The sequence below is a fragment of the Mauremys mutica genome, chromosome 2 (assembly GCF_020497125.1).
Source record: "Mauremys mutica isolate MM-2020 ecotype Southern chromosome 2, ASM2049712v1, whole genome shotgun sequence".
Taxonomy (NCBI): Eukaryota; Metazoa; Chordata; order Testudines; family Geoemydidae; genus Mauremys; species Mauremys mutica.
Window position 1 is genome coordinate 119069839 of NC_059073.1, and position 22141 is coordinate 119091979.

The following is a 22141-nucleotide window of genomic DNA, read 5'->3' on the forward strand; positions in this document are numbered from 1 at the left end:
AGCTGGGAAATATGTCTTATACAGTGGCTCACACAAACATTGGATTACATAGAATGGAGATAAGTTTTACAGTTTTTAATTTGAAGTGTACAGTAAATTAAAGTGGAAAAATAGGTATGTCCACATCCACCCGCACCTCCCCCAATGGAGCAGATGAAAGAATGGAATTGCATACCAAATTATGTCAGAGGGAGGGGGATTCAGCTAATGTGGCATCATACCTTTTTCTTCCAGCACTGCAGAAACCTCTGTACATGATTTTGGCATGACTGGGTCATCCTCCTACTTCCCTCTCCCACCACCTCTCGGGATTTCCATGTACTATCTTATGCAGACTCCAGCTCTGTGTTGTCAAACTCTCAGAACGGGGACAGATCCAGTGGGGAGCTAGTAGGAGCAGTTACTAAGGCCTGGTCCACACTAAAAAGGGGGTTCGAATTAGGGTACACAAATTCAGCTACGGGAATAGCGTAGCTGAATTCGAAGTACCCTAATTCGAACTACTCACCCGTCCAGACGTGGCGGGGTCGAACTCCGCGGCTCCCCCGTCGACTCCGCCAACTCCTTCTGCCGAGGTGGAGTCAGACGCGATAGTTCGAACTCCGTGAAGTCGAACTCACCGCGTCGACCCACGCGGTGAGTATGGACCTGCCCTAAGAAAGTCAGGGAGAACCAGGAATAGTGAGGAACCACTGGACTTTTGCATGAATGTGTCACCCTTCTGTTGATGTGTGAGACCAGCAGGGTGGACCTACAAATCTCCAGATGTATCTTGGGTAAGAGAGACACACTGCTTGTTCGATGGGAACTGAAAGCTCCACTTCCCTAAGGTTCCCCAACACTCATGGTGTGCTAGGTACTTTCCAAATATAGACGAAGGCACGGTCCCTTCCCTGGGGAAGGAATTCTGGTAAATAGGAATATGCCCTCAATGTAGGAGATCTTTGTCAGAACCTGAAGTATACAAGCATAATTATAAAAACTAAGAGCACAGCGTCATGTACTCATGTTCAGTCCCCAGATTTCACTCTGAAGCTTCCCTTATGAATGGTAACTATAGCTGGTGAGAATCCTGTGTTGCATGTAGCTTTTCTTTGGTAACACTAGTTATGCACACTACTTGTGTTTTCATTTGGGAGGCAGCCTTTGTCCTGTGATCTGACAGATCCCAATGTGTCCATACAGGATATGAAGTCGATGCATTCTGATTTAATCCTGAAAAACCTCCACAGCGAAGAAGACCGTTTCAGTTCGCCATATGTGCAGCGAGCATCCCAGCTTCTATCTAAAATTCGCAGCCTTCTGTCCCTCACAGAGGGACTACTTACCTGCCAGGTAATGCAAAACAGCCCTGTCAATGCCTATCTACACAAGTCCTAGGCACTGATTTCAGATCCATTCGGAGCTAGTCACCTGGTATTCACTCTTGCTGTATTTTTCCAATAATTTAAAATAAAGGAATTTCAGACATGTCTTGAAAACAAACAAACAAAAAAACCCTATTATTTTAACTCCTTCCTGCAACTTTAACCAGTCACAGTCACGCGGCTGAGCTCCCATTCCCTTGTTAAGTTGGGAAGCGATTTTAGGTTGCTGGTTCCAAGGCAACATTTCTGTCCATGTATGGAAGGGCAAGAAGAAGAAAAAAAGATGGAGATCTACCTGAAACACCTTCTAGCATTGCCTACCTGCCAAAACCCCACTCAGACTACTCCCTTCCATTGACAAACGGGTGGAATAAATGTTTTAACGCTGCTTTCATTGTTGTTCAGGACTGTCAGTCCCGCACCTTTCATGAGCATTAAATTCACACACACACACACAACGTGTTAAAAGAAAAATAATTCTGATTGAGGTAAATGAAAAAATATCAAATTATTGCTCCCCTCTGATCTGTAAGCCTCTTGGTCTTGACTACAATAGGGACATTTGTGCTAACATCGGTTCAGCTCCACCAACATAACAATGCTGAAAGCCAGGGTGTAAACTAGGCTCTATGTTGCTGCCAGCATTTTAAGCACTGTGCGTTAGACCAAATGTGTGTCTAAGATCTGCTGCTTAAGAAAGGCTTCCGGTAAGTGAGTGCTGGTGAGTTACTAACACTGGTGGAGCTGAAGTAGGGTTAGCAACAAGGTTGCATTTTGAGCAATGCTCCTGGTGTAGGCCATACCTACCTGCATTGTATCCTTGGCTTAGCCACAGGTGTCAAACCAGGGAAGAAACATTTTCAGTGGTTGCTTCTGGCTCCTTTTACTTAATTCCAGGAGAGCTGATTTGGTAGCTATGAAGTGTCCTCTATCTCTGGAACAGATGGCTGCCATTAAGAGTGGGGCCATTAAGATTTCCATGTGACTCCTGAGCAATTGTATAAAGCAGGCCTGCACAACATACGGCCCGTGGGCTGCATGCGGCCCACATGGGCTCACTGTGCGGCCCACGGGGGGGGGAGGGAGAGTGAGTAGGCAAGCGGGGGGGAAGGAGGGGGGCTGAGGAGGCGAGCTGGCAGGCAGTGGTAGGGGGGCAGATGAGCCGGTGGCGGGGGCCTGAGGAAGCGAATGGGCAGGCAATGGCGGGGGGGGCAGGTGATCCGGCGGCTGGCCCCAGCTCACCTCCACTCCACCTCCTCCCCTGAACACTCCGCCTTGCTTCTCCATCTCCCCCCCCACTTCCTGCGAATCAGCTGTTTGAGTGGGAAGCCTGGGAGGGCAGAGAAGCAGTGTGGCGGCTTCACGCTCAGGCCCAGGGAGGCGGAGACGGAGCAGAGGTGAGCTGGGGCAGGGGGACGCGAGGAGGGCCGCCCGCGCCACAGCAGGTAACCCGGGGTGGGGGGGAGCGCGCAGGAGAACTGCTCCGCTCCCCAGCTCACCTCCGCTCTGCCTCTGCCTCCCTGGGCCTGAGCGCGAAGCCGCCGCTTGCTTCTCAGCCCTCCCAGGCTTCCAGCGTGAACAGCCGGTTGTTAAGATTTTGGCAGCTCATCACTGGCCAGGGTGGTAGGAGGCTGAGGAGGTGAGCGGGTGGGCAGTGGCGGGGGGTGAGTATGTGAGCTGGGGAGGGGGGGGGGGCTGAGAAGGTGAGCGGGGGGGCAGGTGAGCCGGGGGAGTGGGGATCTGAGGAGGCAAGTGGGCCGGCATTGGCGGGGGGGGGCAGGTGAGCTGGCGGGGGGGGAGGGGGAGGCTGACGAGGCAAGCAGGGGGTGGGGGCTGAGGAGACGAGCTACAAGTCGGTGGCTGACCTGTTCTACTGATCTGGTCTGGCTCCCATCCCCTCTCCAAGGGTTGCAGCTGTCTGGAGGTGCTGCCTTCCACGCCTTCCTCAGTCACACCTCATCCATTCAACAGGGCAATTGATTACAAAGTAGGGGGGAAGATCTTATTCTACTTCTAGCAAAAAGACATTTTTCTTTTACCTTAATTATACTACCTTAGGGGCCCACTATAACATATTACCAAGGTTCAATACCGCTGTTTCGGTGGGGCGGTGCTGGGGAAGGACGGTTTGTTTCCATGGGGTGGGCGGTGCTTGGGGAGAGGTTGTTTTTGGGGGGGCTGGGCGGTGCGGGGTGGGGGTTGTTTTCGCCGTGTGGGCGGTGCTGGGGGGGTTGTGTTCCACGGGGGCTGGGCAGCGCTGGGGGGTGTTTGTCGGCGGCGCTGGGGGAGGGGGGGTTGGCGGGGCCGGGGGGATTTTGGCCCTCAGCTGTTTTCTTTGGAGTAATATGGCCCTCGCTGCTTTATGAGTTGTGCAGGCCTGGTATAAAGAATGTGAAAATTCTTGTGCATTAAGATTACATTGTTTCTTTATAGACAATGTCTACTGGAAACAGAAGAATGTGTTGTGTTGGAGGTGTAGGGCCAAATTCTCTAGCCTCTTCAGCCCACTTGTGCCATGCTGGCAGCACTAAGGGGCCAAAATGGGATCTCAGGTAAAATTCCTCCAGCATAGGGTGTCCTCCGCTGGAGCAGAGCTGGCATTACTGGCTGCTACCCTCCTCCATGGCTTGGCAGAGGAGGTGTGTTGGAGGTGTGGCCAGAGTGCTACTGTATGCTAGTTTGACTTAGCTGGTCACAAAGGTACATTTACACAGCAATTAAAAACAACTTGTAGCACCAAGTCTCAGAGCCTTGGTCAACTGACCCAGGCTTGCAGGGCTTGGACTACGGGGCTAAAAATTGCAGTGTGTGTAGACATTTGGGCTCGGGCTGGAACCCAGGCTCTGAGACCCACCTGCCGCACAGGGTTTCAGAGCTGCACTTCAGCCTGAGCTCAAACATCTACACTGCAATTTTGAGCCAGCTGACCCGGGCCAACAGCAGCCATACCGCATGTGTCTTTTATTGCAGTGTAGACGTACCTTTAGGCATAGTTTAGAGAAGTGTTTTTCAACCTTCTTGTGCTGGCAACCACCTTTGGACTTAAATAAAAAAAATTTTTACCCCCTACCTTAAGCTTGGCCTCAGCCTTCAGCCCCAAGCACCGGCTCGGGCTCCAGCTTCAGCAGGGCTCGGGCTGAAGCATGTAACTCAGCTTCACAGGGCCCCTTGTGGCATGGAGCTCCGGGAGGTTACCCTGTTTGCCACCCCCTAACACCAACCCTGCACCTACAACCATCCTAAACCCGTCCTGCGACACACAGATTTCAAGCACTTACCAGGCTGCTGTAAATTACAGCAGGGCTAGGACTGGGACAGAACCAGTCCGAAAGTCAGGGAGCTGCAGCAAGGCTCATTTGTGTCATTGTACTTTGCATTGACCAGATGTAGCAAAGAATCTGGTCTGTAGTACAGAAAATGCTGACTTCACACAGATACTATGGAATTGTATAAAACTACAAACACATTGGGAGACTTTACAATAAATAACAAATGAACTGTTGGAACAGGATGAGAATTCGCCATTGGATCCAAGGATGGTTCTCTCTTGTATCCCTCATGAAGGTGTCTATTTCACCATGCAAATAGAAATTCTGAATATTCTTGTTTTCTTTTGCAATGTTAATGTTTCATAGCCATGGAAATGAGAAAAGGTCTTGCCAGTACACAAGTGGATATGTGAAGTTTCACTGTGTTCCAAGAACTGGGGTGAAATCCTGGCCTCTTTGAAATAAAAAACATAACTCTAATTGATTTCAATGGGGCCAGGATTTCACCCCTGCTACATAGATTATGAAATAATAACATCTTCCAAAAATTTGGACTCCTTCCCTAGATGCAATGGTATAAAATAGCTTCTTCCTTCCATTGTCTCCCTAAGGCTCCAATCCTGCACTGAGCAGCATGTGGGTAGAGCCCACAGGGATCCCGATGGGTGCAGTTCATATTGCAGGAGCAGGGCCTATGTTTGTAAAAGCGGGGCTTGCCTACACGGTGAGTTAGTGTGGAGCAAGCCAGGGTGTGAATTACAGCACACTGATCTGCCATGCATTAACTTGCTGAGTGGACCCTGCTACCATGCACTAAAAGTGCCATAGTGTGTGCTGACATACTCCGTTTGAATCTTGCTAGAGGTAGCAGGAGTCTGTATGACATTCCTTGTGATAAACTTTTTAAAAATATACCAGTAATTTTCGTATTTCAGTACTATAGGGAGAGCTTGGAAGCCTAAGTCTCCCCTCTCATCTAGGACCTGACTCAGTGCCCACTGAAGTCAATGGGAAACAGGATAATATGATTGGTAATACTGTATGTGGCATGTACAGGAAATGGAGCACTGGCCTATTCTATTCAAATCATACAGAAAACCTTTAAAGTTGTATGGACTCCTTGCATGGCAGAACAGCTACAAGCCCCATAGAAGAAGAGAAGAGATAGAAATGGACAATTTAAAACTCATATTGGACTAATTTTAGTTCAGTGTTTGAAAAGAGTAAAGAATTTTCAAAACCCAAGGATCAGTGAAGTGGTGAATTCTTCCTCAGTTGTATGGCTTTTTCATGATGCACAACAGCATTACTGGCTATTCCTATATGGGATATGTTTGTTATTTAATCATTTAATTTCTTAATATGTCTATATTTTAGTCAATATTTTGAGTGTTTATTTAAGCTCTCTTTGACAAATTCAGAGCAGAACAAAGGACAAAATTGAAACCAGGGGTCAAATCCTGCACAACTGGACTGGGATTCAGGAGATCTGGGTTTAATTTCTGTCACAGACATCCTGTATGACATTGGTCAAGTCACTGAGTTGTGGTCCTTCAACTAACTGCATATAGTGGCAGTGAGCCCATGTGGAGCCCCAGTGAAGAGAACTGATCTATTCATGGTTGTACTGCTGCAATCTCACATCATCAGCTGTGAGGCCAGGGTTTTACTCTCTCTATGCCTCAGTTCCCATCTATCAAAGGGGAATAAGATTCCATTTTTCCTATCGCTTAGTTTGTCTAGTCTAATTGGATGGTAAGCTTTTTGAGACAGAGGATGTGTCTTGCTAAGTGTATGTACAGTGGCTAAGTGGGCCTGTAGTTGCTATTCTAATAAAAATAAATAATGCACACAAAAACAGCTCCCACTTAGACTTCAAGCCTACCCTTCAATTTTAATAACAGGCAAATCCTTGGGGAGTCTTTGGGAGGGAGAGAGAATTATTTTTATTCCCCTCAATCCTTCCTTTCTGTCGTTCATTTTTTACTTATTTCAAGTGTCCACCTATTGCTCTAGGAATTTTTATAATAGATAAGGTAACATTGAAATCATTATATGTAATAAACTAAATCTCCCACCACTGGCATAGTTATGTTTTCCCACCACAGTAATCCTAGCTAACCTCCTCTTCACTACATTATTCAATCCATGTCCTTCAAGTCATGCTTCCCAAACAGGAAGAGAAGAAAGATGGTCCTTTACAGCATGTCGGGAAGGTTCACAAATCTGTGCTCTAGTAAACCAATGGGGAAGTAAGTTCCAGAGTCATGGATCCCTCATGGAAAATGTCCTATTAGCAGGCCCTTCCTGTTTAAGCCAGGGCTCTCCAGCTACAAAAACCTCCATTGATCACAGATGAGGTTGTGCCTCAAGGTGAGGGAGCCAGTCTCTCAGGTAGGCAGGTGGTTCCAAACCATTTGGGACAATGTAAGTTAAAACAGACATCTTAAACTTCACCTGGAAACTAACAAGCAGCCAGTGCAGATCACAGGGTCCTGCTGTTACATGATTAAAAGCCTGGTGGTTGGACTTCCAGCAAAGAACCTCTAGATGTGGTTTCCTCCAAAATCAATCTGAACTATCTCTGGTCAGGCCATCGGGATGTCACTGAACAACAATATTAGATGTTCTTTCCCCTTAAAGTCACTACTTTTCCTAGCAATATCTGGCCTAGGGAACCTCATGGTTCTGAACAGACCTCAGTTAGGCCTGGTAAATCTCATTAGTCTGATTGTTTAAACATTGTTAATGCTGTCCCATTGTTATGCTTACTAGGACATGGATTCTACTATTGAATATTCCAAGAAGAGTGAAATGATTACTGAACTGGGAGAAAAAATGAAGAACTTCACCCTTAAAAAGAAAACCTTGGAGAAAGAGGTAAATCTTCCCTCATTCTTGGTGAAGGTAGAAGTGAGGCTCCTTCCAGCCCAGACTGTCCCAAGAAGAAAGACAGATTCAGCAAAACAACAACACAACGTTAGGTGATGTTTTCTATGGGAATGACTATGAAAATGATTTCTGAGACTCAAACTGTCCTCATCAGGGTCTGAATCTCTGTTTGGTCCCTGATGAAGAAGGTGCAATCCTCAAAAGCTTACCCATTTAATTCTGAATTATTCCAATAAAAGGCATCACCTATAATTTCATGATGTTGTTTTTTATTATTCTAAGTCTAACAGGCACGCTTGCTCCTTAAGGCCCAGATCCTGCAATTATCTCCATGCAGCTGTACCCTTGCATCGGTGCATGGACTGGGGTCTAAGATGGGAAGTGATAAAAATTGTTGGATGAACACAGTGATGGGCATGATACAAAAATCTGAACAGAATAAATTGGATACATTTGGTAGCTGTGCTTCCTTCTGGGGATACTGAAGTGATATAAATAATGTACTACACCCAGGCTCTGTGCATCATTTATAAAGCAGTATTTTTTTGGTTGCGAGTCTCTCCACTCAAGATTTGCTTGTGTGATTGATAGTTTTTCTAGGATGTTTGTGTTAAAAATAAATTATACTTGAGCGGCATATATTCTCTCTCTCACGTACACTTTAATCACTGTAACTGTTTAGTTACAGAAACACAGGGAAAGCATAGCAGCCATGAGAGAGTTAATTATTCATGAGAAAGCTTCCCAAGATCAAGTGACTGAGGTGAGTTCAACATTATCAACAGTTACAGAAATTAGAGGTAGTAGGTTGTTTTTTTGGTCAGTATTAATAAAATATACAGTGATATTAAAATAGAATATGACTTATGTCCCCAGGGGCAGGATTGTCTCATACTGTGGCTGTGTCTAGAGAGTGTGATTGCAGTTTAAGCAGATGAACCCAAACTGGCTTTAATCTAGCTGGCTTGGGTCCTGGAGTGAAGCTGCGGCTGCACAGGCCCACCCAGAACCCTGGATAATTACTTTAAGGGCTAGCCTATGGTAAGCAGGCGCTGCTGCAACTTCACTACTCCAGGGTCTGAGCTAGCTAAATTAAAGTTAGCTCACGAAAGTATATTTGAGCTGCACACCTTGTGATTGTTCCTAGACATACCCTTTGTGTTTGTATAGAGCCTAGTACAATAGGGTCTCAGTCCTGATTAGGGCCCTGGGTGCTAAGAAGAATACTACTAAGGATACAATAAAAACAAGATGTATGTATCCGAGTGCTGCCAGCTTTGCACCTGCTGTTGTGCCCCTGTTGAGGACAGATATGCAGGGAACTTTGGGGAAGGAGTATCAGTGCAATAACAGTTGGGTGTGTTTGGATGCACTGCACTAATACATATAAACCAAACTGTTTAATGAAGTCACACTGCTCTGTTGCAGGGCAAGACAGCACTAGCAGTGCTACCCCATTCAATAACATAGTAACTTACCTAGTGACTATGGTCCAGTTGAGGATTGCCTGAGGGAGTCAAACTTTGGTCATTTGCTCTCCACTCCCAGTCCCGATATACCCCTGGCACCAGGGCTGCAGAGAAGGCAGGCTAGCGCCCTGTCTGACATCTGTGTGCCATCTGGGGACGACCAGTGCTGGGGGAGTTCCTTGCATGGGAATTATAATTAAGGCTACGTTTATATCACAGAGGTAATGGAATTCACGGAATCCGACTTTCAGAGACCTCCATGATATTCTCTGCTTCAGCCCCCGGGGCTGCAGGACTCTGGAGCTGGCAGTCAGCAGGGCCCTGGCAGGGTTCCAGTGACAGGTGACAGTCTCCTGAGGGGGCCCTCCTCGGGGTTCCAGTGACAGGCAACAGCCTCGTGCAGGGGGATGGGGACGGGGGCGTCTCAGGCAAGCGGCTGGGGGTGTCCCATTTTCTGTTCAGGAAATATGGTCACTCTGCATCTCCCAGTCACCGTGGGTGGAGGGGGCCCCCCTGCAGCTTCTAGCTGCTGTGGGTGGAGGGGAAACCCCACAGCTCCCAGACACCACAGTGGCGGGGGAAACCATGGAGCCGCAGCAGCAGCAAAAGTAACAGATAGGTCATGGCTTCCGTGAACTTTTGTTTATTGCCCGTGACCTGTCCGTGACTTTTACTAAAAATAACCATGACAAAATCTTAGCTTTAATTATAGTGAGTCTCAGCTTCCTTTACATTGTCTGAGAGTCACAAAGGGGGTGGAATTGGGGTGAGATTTTGCGCCATAATCTTTTTACATTTTACACTTCAAAAAGTTATATCAGAATGAATAGAGCTCTGTGGATGAGTCACTTTTACTAATCATTTTAAATTATGGGCTGTAGTCTTTAGGAAAACTTAAACATACTAAATAGAGAGTTTGAGTTATTAGTGCATTACTCCAATTTTAGGTAAGTGTAACACTTCTATAATCAGCAGAATTACACCAGTTTAAACCTGGATTAACAAGTAGCGAATCAAGCCCAGAGACTATATTGTCCTGATTTTGACAAGCAAATTTTTAAAAAATTGAGTGTGTTGGAAACCTTGAAGACTAAACTAGTCTTTGGTAGATTGTGTGGTTTGGATAATAGTTGTAAAAATAGACTAATTACATTATGGAACTTGAAATCCATTATTATAGAAAAGGAAACGAGTCTAATGACTATTACTGGATTTGACCCAATTTTCCTTAATAGCACATTTATCCATAGGATGCAGGTGCTGGTCAAGAGGAAACTGGGAGTGGCACAGAACTGCTTGATTTGCTGAGAACAAAAATGGGTGAATACCATAAGCAAAGTGATGACCTCCATTGCCAGGTGAGGAAAAAGACGGTTACTCACCGTTGTAACTGTTGTTCTTCGAGATGTGTTGCTCCTATCCATTCCAGTTAGGTGTGCGTGCCGCGCGTGCACGGCTCTTCGGAAGATTTTTACCCTAGCAACTCCGGCGGGCCAGCTGGGCGCCCCCTGGAGTGGCGCAGCTATAGCACTAGATATATACCCCAGCCGGCCCGTCCGCTCCTCAGTTCCTTCTTGCCGGCTACTCCGACAGTGGGGAAGGAGGGCGGGTCTGGAATGGATAGGAGCAACACATCTCGAAGAACAACAGTTACAACGGTGAGTAACCGTCTTTTCTTCTTCGAGTGATTGCTCCTATGCATTCCAGTTAGGTGATTCCCAAGCCTTACGTAGGCGGTGGGGTCGGAGTTAGATGTTGCAGAATGCAAACTGCTAAGCCAAAGGCTGCATCAGCTCTGGACTCTTGGACCAATGAGGCAAAGGTGTGGACCGAGGACCAGGTAGGTGCACAACACATCCCCTGAAAGGGTATGTGACCCAGGAAGGCAGCAAAGAAGCGTGAGCCCTGGTGGAATGTGCAGTAAGGTGGCTCTATGGAACATGGGCCAAACCAGAGGAGGTGCGGATGCACAACGTCACTGAAGATGAAATCCTCTAGGAGGAGACAGGTATGCCCTTCATCCAGTATGCCGGTACGATGAAGGTTTTGGGGGCGTTACGAGAGGGCTCTGTCCGCTAGATATAGATTGCGGACGCCCTACGGATGTCGAAGGAGGGCAATTGTTGCTCTCCTTGCAAAGAGAGTGGCTTCGGAAAGAAGACCGGAAGGAAGATATCCTGGTAGATATAAAAGGCCGACACCTCCTTAGGGAGGCAGGTCGGACGTGGTAATAACTGCCCATGTCCTTGAGGAACACAGTATACCTTGGGCCTATTGTGAGAGTCTGAAGCTCGGAGACTCGTCTGGCCGCAGGAAAGGCTACAGGAAAACTGTCCTGCAGGACAGGTATAGCAATGAGCATGTTGACATTGGCTCGAATAGGGCAGTCATAAAACTGGTTAGAACCAGATTGAAGAGCCAGGATTATGGCGGGGCCCCACTGGGGGGGGGGGGTATAAACGCTCCAAGCCCTGAGGAACCAGATGGAATGGAGCGGGACCTCGGCGGGAGAAACATTACGTGTTTCGGAGCAGCAGGAGAAACGCTTCCACTTGGCCAGATACTTTAACCGAGTGGAAGATTTTCTACCACCCCGGAGAATCCTGTAGAACCGAGGCAGAACAACGTAACTCGGATCGGTTTAGCCACGCAGGAGCCCTGCTGTGAGGTGCAGGGATTACAAGACCGGGTGGTGAAGGTTGCCGTGATCCCGTGTCATGGGGTCTGGGCCAAGAGGGTTGCTACCGACAGGTGTAGCAACATGGTGTACCAGTGCTGCCCGGGTTATGCTGGAGCGATCACGATCAGGGGCGCTCTGTCCCTGCAGAGTTTTAGCAGGACCCTGTGAACCAGCGGGAACAGTGGAAAGCGTATGGCAGATGGCCGATCCACGGCCTCAGGAAAATCCTCCAAGACCGAGCCTGGGGAGAGGCTTTGGAACGAGGAGAATTTCTCTCCCTTTCCGTTCTCGCGAGAGCGAGGAGGGCTATGCGGGGAAAGACCCACTTCTGGAAAACGGAAAAGATAAAGTCCGGAGGAAACTACCACTTGTGAGACAGGAAGGATCTGCTGAGACGATCCGCCAGCTGAATCGCCTGGTACACAAGGCAGACTGCTCTCAGCTCTCAGACATTGATGCGTAAGGCCAGCTCTTGCGCTGACCGAAGGCCGTGAGTGCGAAACTACGCCAGGTGCGCACCCAGCCGAGAGATGGGCTGTCTGTCATGAGGGACCCCGAGGGGTGAATGAAACAGCATCCCTGGATACACCAGGGAGGGCGCTGACTCCCGGTCGAGGGAGCCTAGGATGCTCGGGGGGAACAAGACGACCACGAGTATGCTATCTCTGCCCGGGTGGCACACCCAGGTGAGCCACGATTGAAGTGAACGGAGGCGAAGCCTGGCATGTTTGGTTGCAAACATGCAGACAGCCATGTGACCCAGGAAACCTAGGCAAGTGCGAGCCCAAGTTGGCGGGAAGGTCCGTAGACCTTGTACAATTGTTACCCTCGCCTGAAACCAAGGCTGAGGTAAGCAGGCTCTGGCGAGTCTGGAGTCCAGGACGGCCCCAATGAATTCCCTTCCCTGTGTGGGAATCAGAGTGGATTTTACTATTGATCATCAGGCCTAGACACAGGAATAGGTTCGTGTTGATGCCCACATGACTGGTAACTTGGGCCCGGTGGTCCTTCGAATGAGCCACTCGTCTAGATACGGAGAACGTGTATCTGACGGTGGCGGAGAGAGGCGGCGACTACAGCCATGCACTTTGAATACCCCTGGGCTGTATAGAGGCCAACCGGGAGGACCGTATACTGGGAATAACGATGGTAGGCCCCAAACCGAGGGTACCTTCTGTGTGGAAGAGAAATGGCGACGTGAAAACACGCGCCCTTCATATCGAGGGCAGCGTACCAGTCTCCGGGATCCCAGGATGGGATGACGGTCGCCCTGGGTACCATGCGGAACTCATCTACATCGTGACTTGTTGAGTTCCCGCAGGTCTAGGATAGGTCTGAGACCTCCCTTCGCCTAGGGGATTAGGTTTCGCCCTTAGGTACCTCCTGTATAGCTCCGATGAAGAGGAGCGTCCGCACCTCTTGCCAGAGGAATCGCTCGTGAGAGGGGTCCTTAGGAGGGACGAGGATGGGTAGGCTTTTGCCCCATTGGTGGTCAGAAGGACCCTAATTTCGGCTCCTTTGGGGTCCGGATTGATGGCCACGACCGTGTAAGCCACGCCCGCTGGCCAAGTCCTGACTTTGTCAAGGCGCAGGGTAAGAGCGGAGGCTGGGGACGGAAACGTCGGCGCTGAATCACCGGCGTGTGCATGCCGAGAGAGAGATAGCAAAGTGACCCTGCTGCCCTTTAGGTTTTGCAGCCTAGGGCCAGTGTTTTCAGAGAACAGGCCTGTGCCATTGAAGGGCAAGTCCTGTATAGCGTGCCGCAGCTGCGAGGGAAGGCTCGATAACTGGAGCCATGAAACGCGCCGCGTGGCAACACCCGAGGCCAGAGTCGTGGCAGCAGAGTCAGCTGCGTCCAACCAGGCCTGGAGGGAAGCTCTCTCCAGCTCCGTCCTTTGCTGCAGGAGGGCATCGAACTCTTGACGGGAGTTCCGAATAACCGACTCTGTAAATTTGCCCATCGCCACCCACAGTAGCGGTTAAGCAGGGCTTGCTGGCTTGCTACACGAAGTTGCAGGGCCCCCTCTGGGTACATCTTACGGCCCAGTAAGACCACACGCCCAGCCTCTTTGGATTTAGGGGCTGGTCGCGTTTCGATTAGGGGAGGGCCGGAGGGGTATGTTCCTGCCCCCGCCTCATCTGGGGAGGAGGAAGAAGAAAGGCCAGGGACAAGCGGGTCCTGTGTGGACTCGAGCTCCTGGACGACCTCCTGATCCGGTGGGATCTGGGAGCCCGGTGCCGAACCGGGGGTTGCTCTGTACCGGTCGGACGGGGACGAGTAATAGTCGCCTCTGGCACCCAGAGCTCCAAGGGAACAGAGCGAGATGGGATCACCAGTACGCCTCTGGCGTGGTAGTACACCCAAGGCGTCCAGAATGACCACTGATAGGTCTCCTGGAAGACTCTGGAGGGCACATCGGAAAACAGAGTACTACGCATATGAAGTGTCCGCACGGGACGACACTGATGCGTGGCTGGATGGCCCTGGAGGAGCTGACAAGCCCTTGGTAGAGTCTCCGTCTCTAACTGATGTCGCTCGATGCGGCACCGGGGATCGGTACCGGTAGACATACCGGTACCGAGAACGGGACCTGCCACCGGAGCTGTGCCGGGCGGTCGACCGAGGGTGCGAGGCTCGATGATCAGGAGTGGCTACAGGCATCCCGGTGCCTGGGGCGGTGCCGGGACTGAGTGTCCCGGACCGGCGAACGGGATGCTGACCGGTGCCGCGAGTACTACTGGTACCAACATGGAGAACGGTGCCGAGACTGTGAGCGGCATCGGGACCTAGATCGGTGACGGGACCGAGAACATCTGCGGGACCGCGATCATGAATGGTGCCGCTCTGCGGTGCCGACGGAGGGTGGTCTGATCAAGGCAGGCTTGCCCATCGACTATGTAACCCGCACCGGCGGTGCCGGGGGTTGAGGCAGCGCAGACGCTGTCATTGCAATCAGCTCCCTCGCCGTGGACACTGTCTCCGGCGTGGAGGGAATAGTGAGCTCGACCATAGCTCGCACCACGGACGCAGCTTCCTAGTGAGCTCGACCACGGTCCGTACCGGGGAGTGTTCCAGCACCGGACTCGACGGCTTTTGCCTGGCCAGAGTTAATGGTGCGGGCATTGTCGGTGCCGTGGCAGACATCGGTGCCGGGTGATCCGACTGAGCAGAGCACTCGGCTGCGGAGCAGGCGGCTGGGACGCAGCTTCAGAGCGAGCTCGACCACGGTCCGTACCGGGGAGCTTTCCGGCACCGGACTCGACGGCTCTTGCCTGGCCGGAGTTAATGGTGCGGTTCTTGTCGGTGCCGCGGCAGACATCGGTGCCGGGCGATCCCACTGAACATAGCGCTCGGCTGCGGAGCAGGCGGCTCAGATGCAGCTTCCTAGCGAGCTCGACCACGGTCCGTACCGGGGAGCTTTCCAGCACCGGACTCGACGGCTTTTGCCTGGCCGGAGTTATTGGTGCGGATATTGTCGGTGCCGCGGCAGACATCGGTGCTGGGCGATCCGACTGAGCATCGTGCTCGGCTGCGGAGCAGGCGGCTCGGACGCAGCTTCCGGGTGAGCTCGACCACGGTGCGTACCGGGGAGCTTTCCAGCACCGGACTCGATGGCTCTTGCCTGGCCGGAGTTAATGGTGCGGATATTGTCGGTGCCGCGGCAGACATCGGTGCCGGGCGATCCGACGGAGCATAGCGCTCGGCTGCGGAGCAGGCGGCTCGGACGCAGCTTCAGAGCGAGCTCGACCACGGTCCGTACCGGGGAGCTTTCCAGCACCGGACTCGACGGCTCTTGCCTGGCCGGAGTAAATGGTGCGGGTATTGTCGGTGCCGCGGCAGACACCGGTGCCGGACGATCCGACCGAGCATAGCGCTCGGCTGCAGAGGCGGCGGCTCGGACGCAGCAAGGATATTGTGCCTCTTCATCCTCCAGGAGAGGGATCCATGCCGAGGGTACGTCGGAGCCAGCGACGGTCGTGCCAGGAGGCCTTGGCGGTACCGGCGATCCGGTGCCGAGGGAGCGCGCCTTGAAGACTAACTAGCGCTTGGTGCCGAGAGCGGAGGAGCAAGACCTGCCTCCCTCAGGAGCTGCTTAAAACGAAAGACCCGCTCCCCTTTGTTCACGGATTAAAGGCCTCACAAATGCAGCACTTATCTGTGAGGTAAGATCCCTCGAGGCACTTAGGAGAAGATCTCTTGTCGGCAGCGGCTTGTGGCCGGCCGAGCATTAGAAAACCCTGTGGACCGGGCATCGGACCCGGCACCGGGTGAGGGGAAGGGGATAAACCCCGAACCACTGTAAAATAAATACACTATTCTACAAACAAAGTTAACTACAACTATAAACAGAACGAGAGAAAACTACGAGTAGCTAGGGAAGTGGAGGTCAGCTAAGCTGCGTTCCACTGTTCCAACGGCCGTCACGAGCGGAAAGAAGGAACTGAGGAGCGGACGGGCCGGCTGGGGTATATATCTAGTGCTATAGCGGCGCCACTCCAGGGGGCGCCCAGCCGGCCCGCCGGAGTTGCTAGGGTAAAAATCTTCCGAAGAGCCGTGCACGCGCGGCGCGCACACCTAACTGGAATGCATAGGAGCAATCACTCGAAGAAGAACTGGTATCTGACAGAATAAGGCCTTGGAAGTTATTTTTGTTGGAAATCAGTGTACAATACTGCTTTGTCACACTGAATTCTAGTTCCTTTCCTAAGTCTGGTGAACCTTATATTCTTCTATGGATATATGTATATACACACACAAACATAAATACATTCTGGTGGTGATAAGTAATGGCATTTTCTATTTATAGTGCTTGCCACCTCAGAGCCTCAAAATACTTTACAAATATTGATTTATGCCTCACAATACCCCTAGTAAGTACAAGCAGTGTTATCCTCACTTTACAGTTTGGGAACTGACAAGTGACAAATAAAGGCTTGCAAAGACCACTATCCTTTTTCAGGAAATCATGGCTGCCCTCTATCTTCCACTTTTCCATTCTGAGTGGTAGCTCTTTATTTCTGATATTTAACAGGACATGTTTAAGGCAGTAACTGACAATGAAACATTTTTGTTGTTTTTCTGAGATTACAAAACTGGAAAACCATCTAACGCTAAAGGAAGAAGAATGCAAGAGGCTCACAGGAGAAAATGAGAAGCTTCAAGGAGATTTGGGTAGCTTGACATGCAAGGTACAAGTGTGATTGTATAGCAGAAACTCTACATGTTAACCTGACACAATGGAAAGCTGACATTTTCAGGACATTTGTTTAAACTACATATTTTTCACCCTCTTCCAACCTATTTTATGTTAATTGTCTTCTTAGACTTGTGAACTCTTTGTTAGATCTCACAAAGTAAGCAGAGTCAGGCCAGGTCAGTACCTAGATGGGAAACCTCTAAAGAACAGATATCTGGGTTTGATATACTTTGATAGAAAAGCAAGCTAAACTCGGTGTGTGTAGAAATTTAGCATATGAGCCAAGTCCTGCTTACTTTATTCACATGGTTAGTCCCTCTAAAGTCAGTGGGATTATCTGCATGAGCAGGACAAATAGGATATAGCTCTGGAATGCTCATTAGGGCCAGTGGGAGCAACACATACAAATGCAGGGCCTATCGAGATGAGAATGTATTGCTTTGTGGAAACCTTCTTTTGCTGTTTTAGATATTATACAACAGCTAATCGCTTGATGATTTTATTTTGAAAGGTAACATCATATGAGGAAATTATTGAATGTGCTGACCAAAGGCTTGAGATAGCAAGTTCCCAGATATCATAGTAGGTTGACTGAAGAAATTCCTTGATTTCCTTTATTTTGCAGAGGGAGAGAGAGAGAGTGAGAGTGTGTGGGTGTGTGTGTAGGTTGACTGAAGTAATTCCTTGATTTCCTTTATTTTGCAGAGGGTGTGTGTGTGTGAGATTTTCTCTTGCTTCCCTTATTCAGGGAGACAATGAATAAATGATGCTCCTTGATATGACAGTATTTTTATATTTTATATTTACTGAAATGTGCTAGATACTGTACAACATAAAACATGAGAACGAAGATCAGTTGTTTTGTACAGTACATTTCACCAAAACTAAAAGGGGAGGCCTCCATGACTGCAGCAGAGGTTGGAGTAAACAGTGAATCTTTGGAAGGGGATTGCAAACGTGGTCTTATCTTGGTAAAGATGTGTCATGGAGCATTCACCCAATGTATGTTAGAGCAGCCTAAGGGTTGGTCCCACTTACACTAGCTGAAGTGGACCAATTTACAATTTATTGGCTTACATCTGACCCAAAGAGTTGATATGACATATGCGGATTGTCAGAGTGCAGGGAAGCCTCCTCTGTTGGCTTTGGCCATGATCCCTACAGTGGCAATGGGAGAGGGACATAGAAGCTGTTACGGCTGCCTTACATTAGCTGAGCATTCCATTAAAATGGGAGCCTTTCCCAGGCCTGGCTATGCCTAATTTAGGGCCAACTTGCACCATTCCAGTTGAGAACTGGGATAAGAGCTTTGCAATATATACAGCTTGGGGCTTGTATATTATTTATAACACTTTTTGGTATCAGTCTTCTCCCCAAAACCAACAAACAGAAACAAACCCACCAACACCAAATGGAAGTTGGAAATTTTTTTAAGTGTGGCTATTTGGAGTGCTTCAACCATTGTGGTACATTTCCTAATGTACTTGAAAGAGTCATAATCAGTTCCATCTTTCTCCTTAACAACAGCAAGAAAATTTTCTAGATCACTTTCAACAGCTGTCTTCTGTTTCTATTTCTTCTGTGTCTGACAAGTACATCGAAAGTGGTCAAGCTGACTGCACATCTTATTTCTCAACTTATTTTTATTTGTTTGATCTTCAAACAGTTATCACTGTTCTTTAGACAGAATAAAAATCTGGGTGTTTTTGAGAAAATGTTGTTGCAGTATAACAGCAACAATTCCTTTTTGGAAACTAAAACTCTGAAGGCTGTGATTCTCAAAGGAACACATGGCAGTTAGTTGCCTGAGATCCTAATGAATTTTATGGGAGCTCAAAGTTTAAACCTCTTAAAGTGCTTTTGAAAATCCTAGCCTAAACGCCTAATCATAACACCATTGAAGTCAATGGGAGATTTGCCATTGGATTTCATTAGGAGCAGGCATGGACTCCTAGGACCCACTCCTCTGAGGTGCTGAGTGCTCTCTACTCCCATTGATTTTCAGATCTCAAATGAGGTACCCGAGAACATAAGAACATAAGAACATAAGAAAGGCCGTACCGGGTCAGACCAAAGGTCCATCTAGCCCAGTATCTGTCTACCGACAGTGGCCAATGCCAGGTGCCCCTGAGGGAGTGAACCTAACAGGCAATGATCAAGTGATCTCTCTCCTGCCATCCATCTCCATCCTCTGACGAACAGAGGCTAGGGACACCATTCTTACCCATCCGGGCTAATAGCCAAAGTAAATGGCAGCAGAGAGCATTCGGCACCTTGCAGAATCAGACTGCACATGAATATGACATCATATCCTGTAACAAATTTATTTTACTGTTACAGGACAGGAAATTACATGGTAACAGTGACAAGGCCCAATCCTGCACTATGCACAGTACTTATTACCATGAGTAGTATAAAGTACATCAGCAGGTCTGCTAAGGTAGTAAACACTAAACTCTGTAAATAAGGTTCTGCGGGACTGGTCCCTGAAGCTCTAATTTAGGGCAGTACTTCAGCACATGCTTTTAATGTTAAACATGTGCTGGACTGCTGCCCTGAACCAGGGCCTGAATTTGTAAAAGCATGTAGTTGTTTAAATATATAAGAGATAAGGCTATGTAATCCAAACCTATTTCCAAAGGCTAAGATATATCCCATATAGATTGCATGGGACTAGAGGTGTCAGTTATATCACAGAAATATGTATTATGGACTATCTTTATCAATCCAGTAAGTGTCAGAGGATTTCACGGAGGGCAGGGGAGAATTAAAAACGCAAGTTGAAACTTATTTTTCAACTGAAGTCTCCCATTGTCTGGCTAGTAGGGACATTCAGTATCTATTTCTGGGCCTACTACAATTTTAAAACATGCTTTATTTTCCTGTTATTGTTTTCTAATTTGAGAAATCCAACACAAGATGGGGAAGACTAAAAAGCCTCTGTCAAACACTTGACTCAGAGGCTTATTGACTAAAACCAACATTTTCAAAACTGGCCTCAGATTTTGAATGCCCAGCCTGAGATGCCTTGGGCCTGGTTTTCAGAGATGCTAAAGATTTGCAAATCCCATTGACTTCAATTAGAATTGTGGGATCTCATGACTTTAAAAATTAGGCCCAGGGTATCTCAATTTTGGAATCCAAAAATTTTGACAACAAAAACAAAAGGGCAGTTTTGAAAACTTTGACCTAATAGTATAGTAATACATGTAGTGAAGTAATAAATAGTAAAATATGTGCTCTGTAAAGTATATGCTTTATTGGGAAAATCCCATTGTAAGATTTTCCAATAAGACCTATTATTAGTTATAATGATTATATACAATAGTCATTTACCTTTTAGAAAAGTCCTATAGAAGTACACCTCTACCTCGATATAACGCTGTCCTTGAGAGCCAAAAAATCTTACCATGTTGTAGGTGCGCAGCCCCCTCCCCCCCCTCAGAGCTCTGCTTTACCACGTTATATCCAAATTTGTGTTATATCGGATGGCGTTATATCGAGGTAGTGGTGTATAATAGGACTGAAACTGACACGATTCCATAGAAATTATATGGTTCTATAGAATTACTCTAGAAAACTATAGAATTTAATAGAGAATTATATCGCTGCTAATGAATTGCATGGGTTGATCAGATATGTATTTATTATTATTATTTAAAGACCTCAACTGAGATTTGGGACCCATTGTGATAGGCACTGTGTAGTCACATAATAAGACACAGTCTTAACATCAAGGACCTTACACCTAGATCTTCAATGGTCTGGGGTCACCTAACTCCCATTGAAATCAGTGAGAGTTAGATGCCTAAATACCTTTGAGGGACTGGGCCTTACATTCTAAATAAATAAGATAGAAAAAGGGTGAGAGGAGAAATTGAGGCACAGAGAGATAAAGTGACTTGCCCAAGTTCACACAACAGATCAGTAGAACCCAGGTGTCCTGATTCCTGGTCCAGTACCCTGTCTCGTAGATTTCCTAACCTGGTTAAAAATTCTATAGACGGGTTAAAATTCTCTCTCAAATTCTGTAGGCCTTCTCTATAAAAGCTATATTTAATTAATAAAATGCATCTAATTACAAAATCAAGGTGCATGTATAAAAATATTATACAATTTTTAAAGGAAGAGATTTTCCCCAAAAACAACTTAAATATCAACTCACCAACTCCTCACACATGCACTTCCACCACCACTCAGGCAATGTGTCTTAAAGGTCAACATACTGGGGTTCTCTTGGTTCACCAAAGGCAAGCATCTTCCTGAGTTGAGTGATGGCTTCACATACAGTACATGCAGAAGAGACAGTTTGATTGTCTTAATTTCTGTACTGCACCTAACAAAAATATTTATACTGAAAAATAAGGAGATATATATATGTGTGTGTGTGTGTGTGTGCCTATCCGTATATATAACAGTTACATTGTCTCTTGTTGACAGTTTAGAGAAAAGAAACAAGCATCTGGAAGACTTAGTAAAGAAGTTCAAAATGAAAGCAAGAAAGCTGAGGTAAATATCATATAGTTCAAATGCCGGAACAACAGGTTTTAAAAAAAATCAACTCTTTTTATAATAGATACTATCAACTGAGGGCCCTTTTTGCAGGAAAAAAATCTATGCAACTGAACAGTCATGGTCAGCCCCTTCTAGCTGAAAATAACTCTTTTTAATACAAAGTAGCATTACCGATTTTGGTTGTATGTATTCATGGAGGTTTCATCAAGACATAATAATCTTTAATTAAAGATTAATCTTTAATTCCTGGAGACTCCAGGACAAACTTGTGGGGTTGGTAATCCTAATACAAAGATGTTTGTCCATATCTCTTGGATAAACAATCAGATCTTCTGTAGGTTTCTTGACAGGGAATTCCCAATGCGCCTTTGATTCACAGAAATAGTATCAGAGGGGAGTTGTATCGTATAATCAAGTTGCAATAATAGTGACTACTGCTGCTGATTAGCTTATTACACCTGTGAACTGAGCACACAGCTAGTCTATGCTAAAACATCCTACTACTGGTGTTTCCTATCAATGTCCCCTTACCTGCTTGCTTGTTTCACACACTTGTTATGTTTTCTTTTAGACTGTGAGGTCTTTGTTACAGGGTCTGTCATTTACTATATGTTTATACAGTGCCTAGCACAATGTGGCCCCAGCCTAACTGAGGCCTTCAAGTGCTACAACACTATAAATAACAATAATCAACCTTTCCCTAGGGCTATACAGGCTATCCCAGCTCTTCTCAAACACGCCTTCCACCCCC

At 47.7% G+C, this 22141-nt stretch overlaps 1 protein-coding gene across 12 annotated transcripts in view; it reads left to right on the forward strand.

Moving 5' to 3' along the window:
- CAGE1 (cancer antigen 1) overlaps positions 1 to 22141 on the forward strand; it is a 35524-nt gene that overhangs the window by 11821 nt on the left and 1562 nt on the right. For 5 of the 12 annotated variants that reach the window (XM_045005606.1, XM_045005607.1, XM_045005603.1 and 2 more), the window contains 7 exons: positions 1186 to 1335; positions 7412 to 7516; positions 8211 to 8291; positions 10248 to 10355; positions 16763 to 16867; positions 17387 to 17457; positions 21316 to 21384. In XM_045005606.1, coding sequence (XP_044861541.1) covers positions 1186 to 1335; positions 7412 to 7516; positions 8211 to 8291; positions 10248 to 10355; positions 16763 to 16867; positions 17387 to 17457; positions 21316 to 21384 — 689 coding nt within the window. The remainder of the gene's footprint in view (positions 1 to 1185; positions 1336 to 7411; positions 7517 to 8210; positions 8292 to 10247; positions 10356 to 16762; positions 16868 to 17386; positions 17458 to 21315; positions 21385 to 22141) is intronic. The other 7 variants (XM_045005608.1, XM_045005605.1, XM_045005614.1 and 4 more) reach the window with 5 other exon arrangements.